At 39.7% G+C, this 16312-nt stretch overlaps 1 protein-coding gene across 4 annotated transcripts in view; it reads left to right on the top strand.

The window, feature by feature from the left end:
* The window catches only part of LOC126299559 (solute carrier family 22 member 5-like), a 234376-nt gene extending 220071 nt beyond the window's left edge, over positions 1-14305 (top strand). For all 4 annotated transcript variants that reach the window (XM_049991555.1, XM_049991554.1, XM_049991556.1 and 1 more), the window contains exons 10-11: positions 5717-5898; positions 13566-14305. In XM_049991555.1, the coding sequence (XP_049847512.1) occupies positions 5717-5898; positions 13566-13727 (344 nt within the window). In that variant the 3' untranslated portion in view covers positions 13728-14305. The remainder of the gene's footprint in view (positions 1-5716; positions 5899-13565) is intronic.
* Positions 14306-16312: the final 2007 nt, after the last annotated feature.

The raw sequence follows: 16312 nt of genomic DNA, 5'->3' as shown, positions 1-16312 counted from the left end.
TCTAGTTAGAAACTGTATTGTACTTAACCTCCAATAGTCAGTATTTTGCGTTTCTTGAATAGCTAAAAAATTGTAGCATCTAGTCAAAATGCTTCCTGGTACAAAATTAAACAGCAATAAATTTCTTACAAAAAAGGGCTTATTCTTTTTTTCTCTTGGACTAATAGTTACTGTGTTGCAGGAAATGGAAAAATCATAGATTATTAAAGACAGTAGTTTAATGGTATAAAATTAATGTTTATTGGTAAATCAAGTATATTAAATTGTGTGCCACATATAAGTGCAGTAAAACCATATTGAGGTATAAACTGTGTTCAGGAAGTGTGACAGGCTGAAGCAGGGAGTTCATTGATGGGCCTGCAAACTGAAGAACAAACACCGAGGTCCCCTCTCTCTCTCTATTCCATTATGTCACAAAAAGCCACTACAGGGTTTTTCACAAAGTTATACCAATGCTTCCATTGCTCAGATTATGAACCATCACCATTACCTGTCCAGTTTTCTTATGTCAGTAACCAAAATAATTTCCCTGAGCTTGTGTTTATATAATAGAGTTATTTTTCAGTTTACTGAGTACTTATTTGTGGTTGTTAAGTGAGCTTTTATCTAAAATACATTCTTATAAACAGTGGCTGAGAAGTGCTTAATTTGTAAGTGTGATGTTGTCAGTGACCTAGATGGTATTAGTGGGAAAGGGATTGGACTGATGAATATGGCACCTTGCTGCTGCTTATCATTGATATTTTATTGTGAAGTCATGTAACCATGTTTTATTCAATTGACGCTGAATTAATATATGACCAGAAAGTTACATCACATCTTTCACCAATAACTCTGTTGCTGGTAGACTACATAAATCTCCTCCATTCAATAATTGCTGGCACCTGTAGAATAGGCTGCACTGAGTGGAGCCACATACCATACATCCACAGTCTACCTTGCAAGGTGGATGTGAGTATGTCTGATGAAATGAGAGTGAACATGTTCAAGTCTAGAAAAGTGATCTGCTGTAATACACTCCATGACTTACGTTGAAGTGCCTGAAGTTCCTTAACATCTAGGTGACTGATGTCTGTTGCATAAACTTCTGGGCCTCTTCAGCTGGTGGGAAAGCAAATGCTGGAGTGATGCATTTGAGTGATGAACAACGTTCCAGCCATTGATAGTTGAGAAAATGAAATTGACATTATCAAATACATATTGACAGCATGTTACAATTGGGACAGGCTCTTCAGTGTGGTAGACAGTTTACAGTTCCAGATCAGTTGCCATACAGGAAGACTAAGGGTCAATGTCCTCTATAACTGTGTGAAACAGTGGGCAGAGATTTATGCAGAATCTGTCCATAAGCGTTTCTTGTGTTAGTATTATTAGTAACTCTTATCTGTATTCCACATAGTACTAATGCAGTTTGTAGAAAATTAGCATGCCTTGGGCATGTCTGTCCATTGTCTCGCCAGCAATTCATAAGGTGGGCTGTGGAAGAGACTGTAACTTTGTAAAACATCTGGCAGTTGCTTGTTGTGATGTAGTGTGGTTGAGAGAGAGAGGAAACTTGCCTCCTCATTCTTCAATATGCAGACTTATGAAAGAATGGAGTGAGTGACCATGGCTAAAACAGTTCTGGTTTATTAGATCATGAAGTGAAAAAAAAAGGAATACACAAGAACACAAGTAACAAATAAATCTCACAAGTGATAGTCAGAGGCCTATGTATGGCCATATAAAAATGCTGTCTTCCATCTGATGTTACTGCAGTCATGCTGTGTGTGCAGCATAACAATTTACTGTAATTAGTGACTGGGTAGCTGCTGGCTGCTGCCTCAGGTCGCTGAGGGTGTGCCTTTTAAATGTCAGTGCACAATACGCTTCCTGTGGTGGACCAATTCATGTCCTCTGTGGGTGGCAGGTGTAGCATATGGCAGGTTACTACAGTTTAGCCTCCACAACCTTCTGCCAGCTCATCACAACCCCCACAACACAGTTTACCCCTAAATATAGTGGGACACACATTAAATATTTGTTCTTAACCCACTTCATTTAACAATAAACATTAATTTAATGTCATTAAAACACTATTTCTAATAATCTGTGATTTTTCCTGCATGTGGAAACAATGAGAAATGGCTCCAAGTCCTATGGGACATAACATCAGCAGGCACCAGTCCACTATAACTTAGAACTACTTAAACCTAACTAACCTAAGGACATCACACACATCCATGCCCGAGGCAGGATTCAAACTTGCGACCATAGTGGTCGCGCAGTTCCAGACAGAACCGCCTAGAACCGCTTGGTCACTCTGGCCAGCCGGAAACTATTAGACAGAGAGAAAAGATGACTAGGATATTTTTATAGGAAGTTTAATTCTGTACTGAGAAATATTTTCTCTGGTGGTCATGGTTTTTAGTTACTCAAGAAAAACATAAAAAAGCTAGCTTTAAATGCCACTCTATCTACATGCTCACACCACACCACCAGAATTTATAGTATGTTGTTCATGGCAATCCCCAATCCCCTCTGTACAAAAATTAGTGATTACCCAAATTACCCCCCCCCCCCCCCCATTTTTCTTCATTCACTGCTGGACTATGTTTGGCATATAACACCTGACAGATGCACTTTGCCCCCTGCATTGACTAAGTCTCTTCGATAAATCCTATCGGAAAGTCTCCCTCAAACCTTGTTAACTGTCATCTTACTACCCAGTAGAGGGTATAGGTATGCTGTGGTGGAGGATGATGTATTGTGCTGAGTCTGAAGCCACACAGAAGCTGTATAACCCTTAAAACTCAGGCTCACAACAGGTTGTGCTAGAATGGGGTTTTTGATCCACAGACCACAGCAGTGAAACATTGTAATGGGGCTCTGGCTGGCTATTCTTAGTGTGACCTGTGTGTGGCATGACCCCGCATAGTCAACAGTCCCAGCAGTGGCTGAGCAACATCAGGGCTAATGTGGCAGGCTGACATGGCATGCTGAGTGCTATTTGCTTAGCGCTGCCTGGGCATGGCAAGTGACGGGCACAGATGTCCAGACAGTGAACCTCAAACTGCCAGCTGGCTGGTGGCAACTGGTGCTGGCAAGTGGCTCATTGGCTCAGTAGTTAGGAGGGCTTCAGTTCAATCCTCAACCCAGCAGGTAGCAGCTGCACCCCTTGGGAGGCAGTCTTGTCAAGGTGATGGCAGAGCAGTGGTGACCTCACAGTTGAGGCCAACACTATGATGATGGTTAATTACCCAGTGACTTGCTGCTGTGATGCATGACCAGTCTGCCTGGACAGTCACTGCTTATCCATGTCAAAATGGGTTTTTTGTGGTGTTGCAACTACAAAAGTCACATAGTCTACACGCCAAAGTGTTCCTGTTTATGGTAACCATTTGGGGACTGACCAGCAGGCAGACAGCAATGCCAATGACCATGGTGCCGTAAGTGACCTGTTTTATGGCACTGAACCCATCTGCCTTCACTCATGTTGTTAAAACATGTAACCACTTTACTTTTGGAGGCCAAAATGACAATCAAATCAGTGGACCACTATGAGAGCAAAGTGGTCCTGTTTTATGTGTCAACCTTTCGATGGGTGACAAGGAAGAGGACTTCCACAAGACTGAGAATCTGGGCCTCCTGGCTTAGTACAGATTTATCTTTGTGACCTGGACTCATGTTGAAGATGAATTCCTGTCTTTCCTGCAACAGCTTAATGTCTTTTTGCAATTAATATTCAACTGATACTTATTCAGATCCAAAGCTATCTACCTTGACACTGAACTCCTTCTTACTGAAGTTCACATCCAAACCCCAGTCCATATAAAACCAACCAAAAAGCAACTTCAATAGCTGCCTTCTATTTCAAATCAAATGTTCTTTTCTCTACAAACTAAGCATCTGTTGCAAATGTGTCTGTTCTGCCACTGAATTCCTCAACACCTACACCAACAACCTCTCCCAGACTTTCGTTTCCCACAAGTACCTTACAATCTCCCAGGCAGTCTCTGTCTCTCACCTTTCAACCAAATACAGTTACTGCTTCATAAAATCCACAAAACAAACCCCCCTCCCTGTGTCACTCAATACTATTCAGGCCCTGAATGCCTTGATATATTAATCTGCAAAGGATAAGACTTCCTCAATCAAAGCCCTAGGACAAGATCCTATATCCCTGATATCCTTCCCACCACCAGTCACTGAGGACATTCCCTACCACAGAGGTTTCATTTCTGCAGTTAATACCACTTAACTGCACACTCCTATGTAGTTACCTATTACCACTTATTCCACCCCTACCACTGGTAAGTTCTACAAAATTAAAGAAGTTAAATTGTACAGTATCAGAGAGAGAGCAACATGTGATACCATGCCTGTTGTTTACCAACTAATGTGTTCACTGCGCTGCTTGTAATATAGGAATGACCACCACTAAGTGGGCTGAAAGCCTGAATGGACATGGAAGAGCTGTCTGCCTTTGGAACACGCAGTGCCTAGTTGCTAAGTGTGGCATAAACCATGACTCTGATCAAAATGCTTGCTATTCTACTAGTTTCCCTAAACTATGGATATGGGAACTTGTTCTCCAGCATATCCTGCCACCCTCCTGGATTTAAACCCTGTTAATACACCTTCAGTTTTTTTCTTTTTTTTCTCAATTTGAGAGTTCTTCTATGTTTATTTACAAAGTGATTTACTGGGCTTATAGTTCGATGCAACATCTGTGACAAGATTTGGATTGGAGTTAACCTATAACTTGCTGGGTAAGTTAATTCAAAGCTCAGAAGAGACAAGGTGTTACCACGTGCAACATGAGCTACTGTGCACGTCAGAATGAGATTTTCACTCTGCAGCAGATTGTGCGCTGATATGAAACTTCCTGGCAGATTAAAACTGTGTGCTGGGCCGAGACTCGAACTCAGGACCTTTGCCTTTCACGGGCAAGTACTCTAGCAACTGAGCTACCCAAGCACGACTCACGCCCCGTCCTCACAGCTTTACTTCTGCCAGTACCTCGTCTCCTACCTTCCAGACTTTACAGAAGCTCTCCTGTGAACCTTGCAGAACTAGCACTCCTGAAAGAAAGGATATTGCGGAGACGAAGTACTGGCAGAAGTAAAGCTGTGAGGACGGGGTGTGAATTGTGCTTGGGTAGCTCAGTTGGTAGAGCACTTGCCCACGAAAGGCAAAGGTCCCGAGTTCGAGTGTCGGCCTGGCACACAGTTTTAATCTGCCAGGAAGTTTCATACTTTGCAGGTCAACAACAGCTTTACCTTTTTTTCCTTTAATGAGACAGAGTAATAACTCAAACAGGGAAGTATGGGGACTAAACTTTACTTTGTCCATCTCAAAGACATCATCTCAGCATTCACTTCAAACAGTACAAGTATAGGGAAAGCACAAAATTAAGTCATGAAAGCAAGTAATTCCTCCTCCCAGAAGCAGCAAGTTAAAGGAGGAAAGGGGATAGTTTGTTGAGATGACAAAGAGACAGTTGTTTGATGGATCTGACTAAAGAGATCCTGCAGATACGGTAACAATTTTTTAAAAAAAATCAACAAATAAAATAAATACAAATTCATAGATTACTCTAAGTAGTCTTACAGCTTGCTTTAGAAGGTTTGTATCTGAATACATTATTATGGAATTTCAATAAATTTATTCATTTAGAATAGTCTGTCTGGGTATCTTCTCAAACAACTATCTAAATTAATTTTTAATTTTACAGATATGCAGACTGTCCGTATATTGTTGTACCTTGTTGGCAAGTTTGGCATAACCATCTCATACAGTGCAATCCACGTGTATGCAACTGAACTCTTTCCAACTCAAATACGTCATCTCATGATAGGAACATGCACCATGGTTGGAGGAGCAGGAGAGATGGCAGCACCCCAAGCTCCGCTCTTGGTAATTATTGATGCCTCAAAATATTATAAGAATAAGGAGAAGAATAAGAATAATCTAGATCATAATATTACACAAAGAACTGCTAAGGATGTGGAAAGTAAGTAATATGGTGAGAATGTTCTTCTATGAAATGCGTGTTTCAACTCCAAACACTTGGAGAGCAAAAATCAATAAAAGCACATTCCAAGGTAATATGAAGGTATTTTTTGACATAGTTAATGACTTCTCAATCTCCACCAAGAAAGCCCTCTTCTGATAACTCTGTCTATAAAAGTAGCCAAAATAAATCACACATTCTTGTTAATGTTATCAGTGTATATTAGGAGTGACACCATGCTGCTTCAGCTCTGTGCCAGAGTTCATCAATCATAAGGGGTGATGAGTGGTGACATGCCAGTCTCTCAGCAACCCACAACTGGGCGTTTTCAGTGATTGTGATATCTGGAGAACATCCACTCTATCAAGGTAGATCAGGACAGCAATCTTGTGTAATATTGTTGGAAGATAAGGCCATGTTGACCTCAAAGACAGGGTACAGCCACTGACCTTAAGGAGTTAGAAATGTAATAGCTGCTGTCAAAATTATCAGCTGTATTAACCATAGGTGATAATGCCGTGTGCCCAGTGACATTCCATTCCATCACACCAGTTGCTGGGCTCATATGACAATGTCAAACACTATCTTATAACAGCCAATCACCTTGGATACTTCAGACGTGGATACATACATTTCAGAACTGGGTCTTGTCTGAAAGGATGACAGTGTTTTCACTGGGTACATAACTGTCAGCAAGCCTCCCTCTGCTGCTGCAACAACAGAAGTCACAACAATGGTCACTGTGCTGACAGTCCATGGTGCTCCAGTCATTATTGTGCACTGTCCTTGTGTACATATGTTGTGCTGCAAATAAGCTCATTTCCTGACTCAGTGTACACAATGTGGCTGTATGATGTTGCTTAACTGAGCAAAAAATATGTCTGTCCTCTCAGGCACTAATTGTATGGCATTGTTGATATCTTGTACATCATGTAATATAGCCCTCCTTAACCCATAGACTGCATATTCAGTTGTCAGTCTTGGGATTCTGACCAATGCAAGCAGCAATATCCTGGAAAAATAAACCCTGCTGCTGTTGAATTCCTACATGCTCATAGAAGCTTTACCGTCTTACATGAGGCATAACATGATCTTCTCATAACCAACCAACATTCAAGTATGATTTCTGAAGGAGAAACCCACTGCATAATCTTTTTTTACATACAGAAAATAGATGACATTGCTCCTACCCACAGTTACTCGATACTTGGTAGGTATTATGCAAATGTGCTGTGAGTGGTGACATCACCACTGATCCTCTTGTCTCACAGCACCACTTACAAACTTATAGGCATGATGTGTACACTGGTTTAACTTGCACACCATTGTGAATACAATCATGATTTTTCATATTATAGTGTATTATCATTGTTATTATTATTTTTATTATTTATTAGTTAATACACAGTTAAGTTTGCCTTTATTTATAAGTTTTCTATGTATAAAACTTTTTAAGAAATATCTAAAATATTATTTATTTTCTAAAATTTATCTAGATTACTTTTTGTATAATTAGTGAAATACTGCTGCTCTGCTTCCACAGGTCATCAACCTCTTTTACCATCTTGGGTGACATCTCACACTTTCAAGTCAACATTTCCTATTACTTGAACAATTTCAGTAAAAAAAAAATCTTTGGAAATGGCTGTTTGAAAGTTTTAACAAACAGGCTGCATCCATTTTTGTGCTACACTTCTGATGATCATAACTTAAGTGCTGTTGTCACAGTTGACAGTTTACACTACCTGATCAAAACATAAGTCACTGTCAATTTTTATTTCATCAAAGTTCTGTTAACTTTCATTTTGTCAAAACTAAGAATTACGTCTTTTTTTAATGTAGTTAGTAACTTCAGTTGGATTTTCATGATATTGGGGCTTAAATAAATAGAACCTTGTGGAACTCTATACTGTCTAAGTCTTATTCTAATTGTGACACCCTAGGAAGAGGATATTTCAATACATGCCTGTCTACACCTAACACTTTGTAACATATACAGTGTAAAGTTGCAGCTTTACCAGTACCTTTAGATGATCAATTCATATACCTTCCTTTCATAACCACTTTTTGGCAGTCAGAAAAGAATCATCAGCCAATTTTTGAAAATATTTAATTTTGAGTAACTTGTCATTACAGCAAAAGAGTTGATCCTGTAAATTTGTTTTCCATGTCTAAGTTCTCTTATTTCTTTCCCCATAATTTACAATTGCTGATACAAATGTGCATTGTCACATTTGCAGCATTGTTTGTTTACATGTTTAATGTTTTCTGTACTAATACTTTCTTCATTAAATGGTTACACACTCCTGGAAATTGAAATAAGAACACCGTGAATTCATTGTCCCAGGAAGGGGAAACTTTATTGACACATTCCTGGGGTCAGATACATCACATGATCACACTGACAGAACCACAGGCACATAGACACAGGCAACAGAGCATGCACAATGTCTGCACTAGTACAGTGTATATCCACATTTCGCAGCAATGCAGGCTGCTATTCTCCCATGGAGATGATCGTAGAGATGCTGGATGTAGTCCTGTGGAACGGCTTGCCATGCCATTTCCACCTGGCGCCTCAGTTGGACCAGCGTTCGTGCTGGATGTGCAGACCGCGTGAGACAACGCTTCATCCAGTCCCAAATATGCTCAATGGGGGACAGATCCGGACATCTTGCTGGCCAGGGTAGTTGACTTACACCTTCTAGAGCACGTTGGGTGGCACGAGATACATGCGGACGTGCATTGTCCTGTTGGAACAGCAAGTTCCCTTGCCGATCTAGGAATGGTAGAACGATGGGTTCGATGACGGTTTGGATGTACCGTGCACTATTCAGTGTCTCCTCGACGATCACCAGAGGTGTACGGCCAGTGTAGGAGATCGCTCCCCACACCATGATGCCGGGTGTTGGCCCTGTGTGCCTCGGTCGTATGCAGTCCTGATTGTGGCACTCACCTGCACGGTGCCAAACACGCATACGACCATCATTGGCACCAAGGCAGAAGCGACTCTCATCGTTGAAGACGACACGTCTCCATTCGTCCCTCCATTCACACCTGTCGCGACACCACTGGAGGCGGGCAGCACGATGTTGGGGCATGAGCGGAAGACGGCCTAACGGTGTGCAGGACCGTAGCCCAGCTTCATGGAGACGGTTGCGAATGGTCCTCGCCGATACCCCAGGAGCAACAGTGTCCCTAATTTGCTGGGAAGTGGCGGTGCGGTCCCCTACGGCACTGCATAGGATCCTACGGTCTTGGCGTGCATCCGTGCATCGCTGTGGTCCGGTCCCAGGTCGATGGGCACGTGCACCTTCCGCCGACCACTGGCGACAACATCGATGTACTGTGGAGACCTCACGCCCCACGTGTTGAGCAATTCGGCGGTATGTCCACCCAGCCTCCCTCATGCCCACTATATGCCCTCACTCAAAGTCCGTCAACTGCACATACGGTTCATGTCCACACTGTCGCGGCATGCTACCAGTGTTAAAGACTGCGATGGAGCTCCGTATGCCACGGCAAACTGGCTGACACTGACGGCGGCGGTGCGCAAATGCTGCGCAGCTAGCGCCATTCGACGGCCAACACCGCGGTTCCTGGTGTGTCCGCTGTGCCGTGCGTGTGATCTTATCTTGTACAGCCCTCTCGCAGTGTCCGGAGCAAGTATGGTGGGTCTGACACACCGGTGTCAATGTGTTCTTTTTTCCATTTCCAGGAGTGTATATTTACTCACCAAATCTGTTCTTCTTCTTTATGACAGATGGCTTTGTTTTCTCTTTCTCTCTCTCACTCTCTCTCTCTCTCTCTCTCTCTCTCTCTCTCTCTCTCTCTCTCTCTCTCTCTCTCTCTCTCTTCTCTCTCTCTCTATTTGCCTTAAAATGTAAAATGCTAGTTGCATTAAAATGCTAGTCTGTACAGCCAAGCAGAAGTAAAACACAAATACAATTACACTACAGTCACATTGCAAAACTATTATATTTCACTCACATCCATACTCATACCAGTTTACTCACTCCAGTTCTTTATTCTTTTTGGCAAGGCTGTCTTCCGTAGCCAGTGTAGTTGAGTGTATATTGTTTTTATAATATCATTTAATCAACTGTTGCACCTCCAGGCTCGTTTCAGTAGTTTCATGTAGACCCAACGGTACTGAAACAACCAAAATATACAAAATTGCAGGTGAATATTAAATATACAAAAACATAGTAAATACTCTTTAATGAAGCTACAGATATGTGTTAATGTATTTATTACATATTGTTATATACACAAAATCTTAAAAAAAAGTAATGATTTTAAATTCTACAAAATTGTATCTGCATGATTGCAGCTTTAAGGTTAATAATGCCATTGTAATTCTGTCAAAGAAGGCAAACAATATGGAAGATCAATTGAATGAGATGATTAGTGAGGTTATAAGATGAAAATCAATGAAAGTGAAACATTGGTAATGGAGAACAGTCAAATTAAATCAGGTCGTGCTAAGGAAAAATGGTTAGGAAAAATTAGTATATGAGATTTGCTCTCAGGGGAGCAAAATAATGGCAGACAAACAGAGTATATAAATTTCACATTGGCCACAGCAAAAAAGATATCTTGAGAAAGTAAAAATGTTAATATGAAGGAGAAACATTGACAGTAAACAGCAAAGATAAGAAGAGACTAGGAGCTTTTAAAATGTGGTGCACTGGAAGAATCCTGAAGTTAAGATGGGTAGACTGAATCACTAATGAAGCAATACTCAATTAAGCTAAGGATAAAAAAATATTTGTAGCACAGCTTGACTAAGAGAAACGACAGCCAAATGGGCTAGTTGCAGACAAGGCACTCAACCCAACAAATTGCGGGCTATTCAAATTTATCAACTGACAGGGCACCTGAATTGTACTGATCTAGTATTTGCACTACTTGCTGAAATGATTGATTGGACTGCTTCAAAATCTGTTCTCTGAGTTTCACATCAGTTACATTGTACAAGATCACATCACGCAACTAGTATCTGAATATAAAACACCACAGGCACATCTGAATTTGCATTTCCTCATCATACCCTGAAAATCTGTTACCCACTCACCTTAAGTTTGGTCTGACCGTTCTTTACAATTAAAGAATTGATACATTGCTGATATCATATTGACTTGTTGGTCATAATAGTTGGCTAGCAAATCTACAACCTGATCATACAAAAGCTCACTTCTAGTGGCATTAGGGAACAATTTGTGTAGGAACATAAACACTGCACTTCTTACTGTTGAGAGAAAGTAATGGCTTTTAACAGTGCTTGGTACATTGTGAGCAAGTAAATGGGCTTAAAACTGTTGCAACCACTTGAGCCATTCCTCTTTTTGTTCACAAAACTGGTGAAAAGGTGGTACAGCAGTTTGAGTTGCAGTAGGTGTTGCTTGAGCTGCATTAGTAGTTTGGTTCATGAGGAGCTACTGTAACATGTGTAGCAGTGAGGATATTTGCTAGCTTTGAAACTGAAACATCTGTATTAGCTGCATTGCATCTAATGCTGGGAGCTATGGCGCATGAGCACAGGATAAGATATTTGGGGTGGGAATGTTGGAAGACAAAAATGCAAGAAACAGACAAGGCAAGCAAAAAAAAAAAAAAAAAAAAGTAAGTGCAGTGCCCACCTGAAAATGCTGACTAGGAAAAACATGATACGAGACTGTTGAAGTAAGTATTGAAGTAAGTAAACACCCTGCAAAGAAAAGGCAAGAGAGAATTATAGCACCAGCAAAACACAAAAGAAAATTCCATGGCTCCCAGGCTCTGGGTTCTTCTTGTGACTCGTCGCCAATGTAGTATCCTGCCCACTTGTCTAATATAGGGTGCCTAGGAAGCTGTTTTCCTGGATCACTAGACAACAATTCAAGCCAATCATGTTAATAGAGTCTATTACAGCAAGTTAAATTAACAATACTTAACTTTGCATATTCGCAAAGGTGTGTTGCATCCAAATGGTGACAGGCAGCTAATCTGTCCTTTGGTGTGTACAATTTCAGTGCAAGCAAAACAAAACAGTTCATAAGTCACTGCTGTAGTGTCTGTATGATGGCTCTTCTTCCACTGCGCCCATGGCTGGGCAGTGCAGCACTTACGTTCTCTTCATAGATGCCACTCCTGTCTTGGTGTCATCCTAGTCAGCATATTATTGGCTGACATCTTCTCACAGCCTTCTCTGCTCTTCTGTTTCTCATCATCATGCCAGTGCTTGTCGTTATGCTGGAACATTTTTCATCAAAATAATGCTCCTTGTCAGAAGGCCAGGAGTATCATGGAGTGGTTCTAGGAACACAGTGGCTAGTGCCAACTCATGTGTTGGTGTCCCAAATTGCCAGATCTGAACCAGATTGAACATATAAGAGCTCATTGCCTCCCTCCTCTGAATTTATGGGAATTTGGTGACTTGTGTGAGAAGATGTGGTGCCAACTCCCTCCAGCACTCTACCAAGAGCTCATTGCTTCCATGCAACTATGTGTTGCCACTGTTTTCAAAGCCAACGTGGACATACCGACTATAGGGTAGGTGGTCATAATGTTCTGGCTGATTAGTATATAGGCTGAGTCATATGTAAAGGAGGTGGTAGACTTTAGTTCATTGGTAGGATAATGGGAAAATGTAACCAGTCAACAAAGGAGAAATGTAAGCTGTCTACAAAGGAGGTTGCCTACAGAGTACTTGTGTGGCCCATCCTAGAATATTGCTTAAATCTGTATGGCTCATACGAAATACGACTATTGGAGTATATGGGACACATACAAAGAAGGGTACCACATATGGATAGGGTTTGTCTGACCCCTGGGTAAGCATCACTAAGATACTGAAAAACATGAAATGGCACATACTGGAAGATGGACACCAACTATTCTATGAAAGTCTGCTTAAAAATTTCAATAACAACCATTAAGTGAGAAATCTCATATAGAGACTGTAAAGATGAGAACCAATTACAGCAGGCACAGAGGGATTTGAGCAAGCATTCTTCATACAATCCATACACACATGATATGCGGAGGAAAGGCCTAACAACTAGTACAGTAGAAAATACCCTCAGCCACACAGCTCAGGTACACATCCATAGCTCAGTGGTCAGTGTGTTTGACTGCTATGTAGAGGACTCAGGTTTGATTTCTGTTTCTGCTACAGATTATTATTATTTTCCCCCCCTCAGTGAGATGACTGGACCAATTGAGGAGTTACTTAAATGAAAAGCAGTGGCTCCTAGGTCAAGAAAGTCAACAACAGCTTGGAAAACAGTGTAATAACCCCACGTTCTCTCTACCATTTACAGTGATGCCATGGGCAGAGGATCCCACAGTAGTCAGTTGGTCCCAATTGTCTCAACAGGGCGAGAACATGGAGCTTTGCATTTGCTTTGCATGCACTTTAGTATTTTTCAGAGTATAGATATAGTTATAGATACAGATACAGACTATCTAATGTGAGTGACAGCTTCTCCTTTTTCCATATCTGATATACAATGACAACATTTTCTGTTTAATTTCAGTGATAAACCTAATGAGTTAGCAATACCAAGAGGTCCACTTTATGTTCTAGGTGGCATATGCAGAGTGGCTGCCAGTGGCTGTTTTTGGAGCAATGGCACTAGCATCAGGCCTTCTAGCACTTATTTTCCCAGAAACAAAAAATACACGTCTACCAGATACTATTCATGAAGCTGAAGATATTGGACGTTCTGAACCAAACACAGTGGTTTAGGGCATTTGGTTACTTTGCTACATGTACACTCACTTCATAAAAAAGAAATTAACATTTTGTGATAAATGATTTAAGCCATAGATCATGTGCCATGTTAAAATATATTTCATAGTTCACATACATATGGTATCATCTGCTGTGATCCAACTATTTATATAATGCATAGTATTAGTATAAGAGAGAAATATCAGGATTAAATGAATACATGCAGCATTTTAGTACTTTCAGCCTTTTCTCATTATTTATTGTGGCTGCAAAGAAAATGTAATGCTGCATAGAGAGATTGTGAGTTACTACAGTTGAGTTTGAATGATACATGAAAAACTTGTCTCCTGTTAGTGCAAAGTGTGAATCTATAAGTGTACAGTTTTACATTTCTTCATCAGTTATCAAGAATTTATTGGAGTTACCACTTCATGCTACAGATCATCTGAACAAACAAGTGTAAAAGTTTAACTGTTAACTCTAACAACTATGCCAAAACTAGTTTGTTACAGTATATGTGTTTTAAAATATGTAATTTTTATACGAAATAGTGTATCAGTTTGAATTAGCAAATAAAATGCATCATAAGACTACTCTCAATTAGTTAATATGTAAGTTAGTTAAAGCACATTTTTTGAAAGGTGTAAAACATAATAGTAGTATATTAAAAGACTATTCAGCCACTTTACTACAAAAGAAAAGTACTTTGCATCCTCGAATGTGATTTCCAGAAGATGTATGATGTACCTTTAAGTATTGTTACTTTTTGCTATTTTCTTCATTCCAAATGAACTAAGAAAGCGCTCATTAATCATGATAATTGCTGTACTGACCTTATTTTAATACAGAATTTGCCTACACTGCATTTCCAGTTCACTTAGTTCATACTACCAGTTGGATTAGTAATCTATCTGACTCTGTCTTGTGTAAATTTACCTAAATATGACGCTTGGTAGATGCAATATGAGGGGTTTTGTGTAAATTTATGTCTAGAATAGAATTTTAATGAATCCATTAATGATTACAATATAATGGAAGGTAGAACAAACAATGCTTAGGTGCAATAACAGTAAACAATCAATAAAATTAAGTACATTATTTATATCATATGTGTGATTAGGAAAAACAAAAATGTCAATGTAAGGATTACCAAAGAGCCAGAACATAGTGTGTAAGGATTAATGTAGTAAAACAGTACCTACATGGTTAAAAAAAGTTTGCTGTGTGTAGAGAAATGTATGCATGTGTGTACATGCGAATGTGTAGCATCTGATTAATCATTGAGATCTTCGTGCATTTTATATAGCATCTGATAATGTGAGCAGAGTTTCCACAATAGCTTCCTTCTATGCACACATCTTACTGTCAGTAAAATAGCGTATATCTTGGAAAAATTACAGCCACCTTTGCATGAGGCACACCATTCTGGAATTTAATACCTCAATGCCTGTTAAAAATTGATGAGAGCCATTAAACGCTGTAGAATATTTACAAAGCTGGCAAGCTGTGTAGATTAAAAAGGGTTCTCTCAGTAGCATGGCCTCCAGTTAGAGTAAAAATCCAGTTTACCCCACCACAATGACTGGAAGAGGTCAACTTTCTCTAGGTTATAAGTTTTAGTAGTTTATAACTGACCAAGTACAGTTCTACTTACGTGTGAAGCAGTTTCATGCTATGAGGCAACATGATAGTTTTATTTTATTTTATTGATCCCAACAGCATTAGACCTGCTAGGATGTGGAATGAGACAGCATTTTTACAATATTTATAACTGTGAATTTTTCATAAAATTATAATAATGGATAAAGTGGAGCATAATATTATAAATTCGTGATAATGCCCATATCAACTAATGTTACATCATAAGACAAGAAAATAAATAAGGTACATAATACAAGAAGGCATCAGAATTAATATTTGTACATATATTATGACACAATCATATTAGTAGTAGAGTAATACTCGAAAATCAGTACAGTATACCTTTTACTAGAAAAAATAATTTCTGTTTATGCTTGCACTGAAAAGGACAGCATACATGCTCAGTTGTGCTAAAAATTTGCTATTGGGTAGAATGAATTTTTCAACAGGCATTCTTCCAATTTTCCCTTGAATTTGAGTGTTTCAAGAGCAAGACTTTTGATGTCCCTAGGTAGAGTATTGAAAATTTTCATATGTGTATAGTTTAATTCTTTGAGCATAAGGATAAAGTTTGTATGGTTACTATGTCAGTAATGGTTTGGCCTTGTACGATATGAACTTCTAGTTTTGAAAAGTGAGTGGTCTCTTCATGAAACATATAATTGAGAAGATATACTAAGAACTCATTGTAAAAACTGTTGTTTCTCAAACAGATTTCCGCAAGAATGTCTTTAATGAACAATAATGCATATCTTTTTTTCCTAGGGGCTAATTGTCCCTCATTTTTCCTATCACTGTTCACACCCAAGGACTTAGCATTGTGCACTGGCTGTCCATTTTGTATCATATGTATATCGTCATGTTCTTTCTGTGTCATGAGAAAGCATACGTAATGAGTTTTTAACATTCTGAAAGTCCATTACAGCTAAACCAGTTGATGATGTAGGAGATAATGAAAG

This window comes from Schistocerca gregaria, chromosome X (assembly GCF_023897955.1).
Source record: "Schistocerca gregaria isolate iqSchGreg1 chromosome X, iqSchGreg1.2, whole genome shotgun sequence".
In the NCBI taxonomy this organism is placed as follows: domain Eukaryota; kingdom Metazoa; phylum Arthropoda; class Insecta; order Orthoptera; family Acrididae; genus Schistocerca; species Schistocerca gregaria.
The sequence above is the reverse complement of the archived record's forward strand: the minus strand, read 5'-3'. Positions and strand labels throughout refer to the sequence as shown.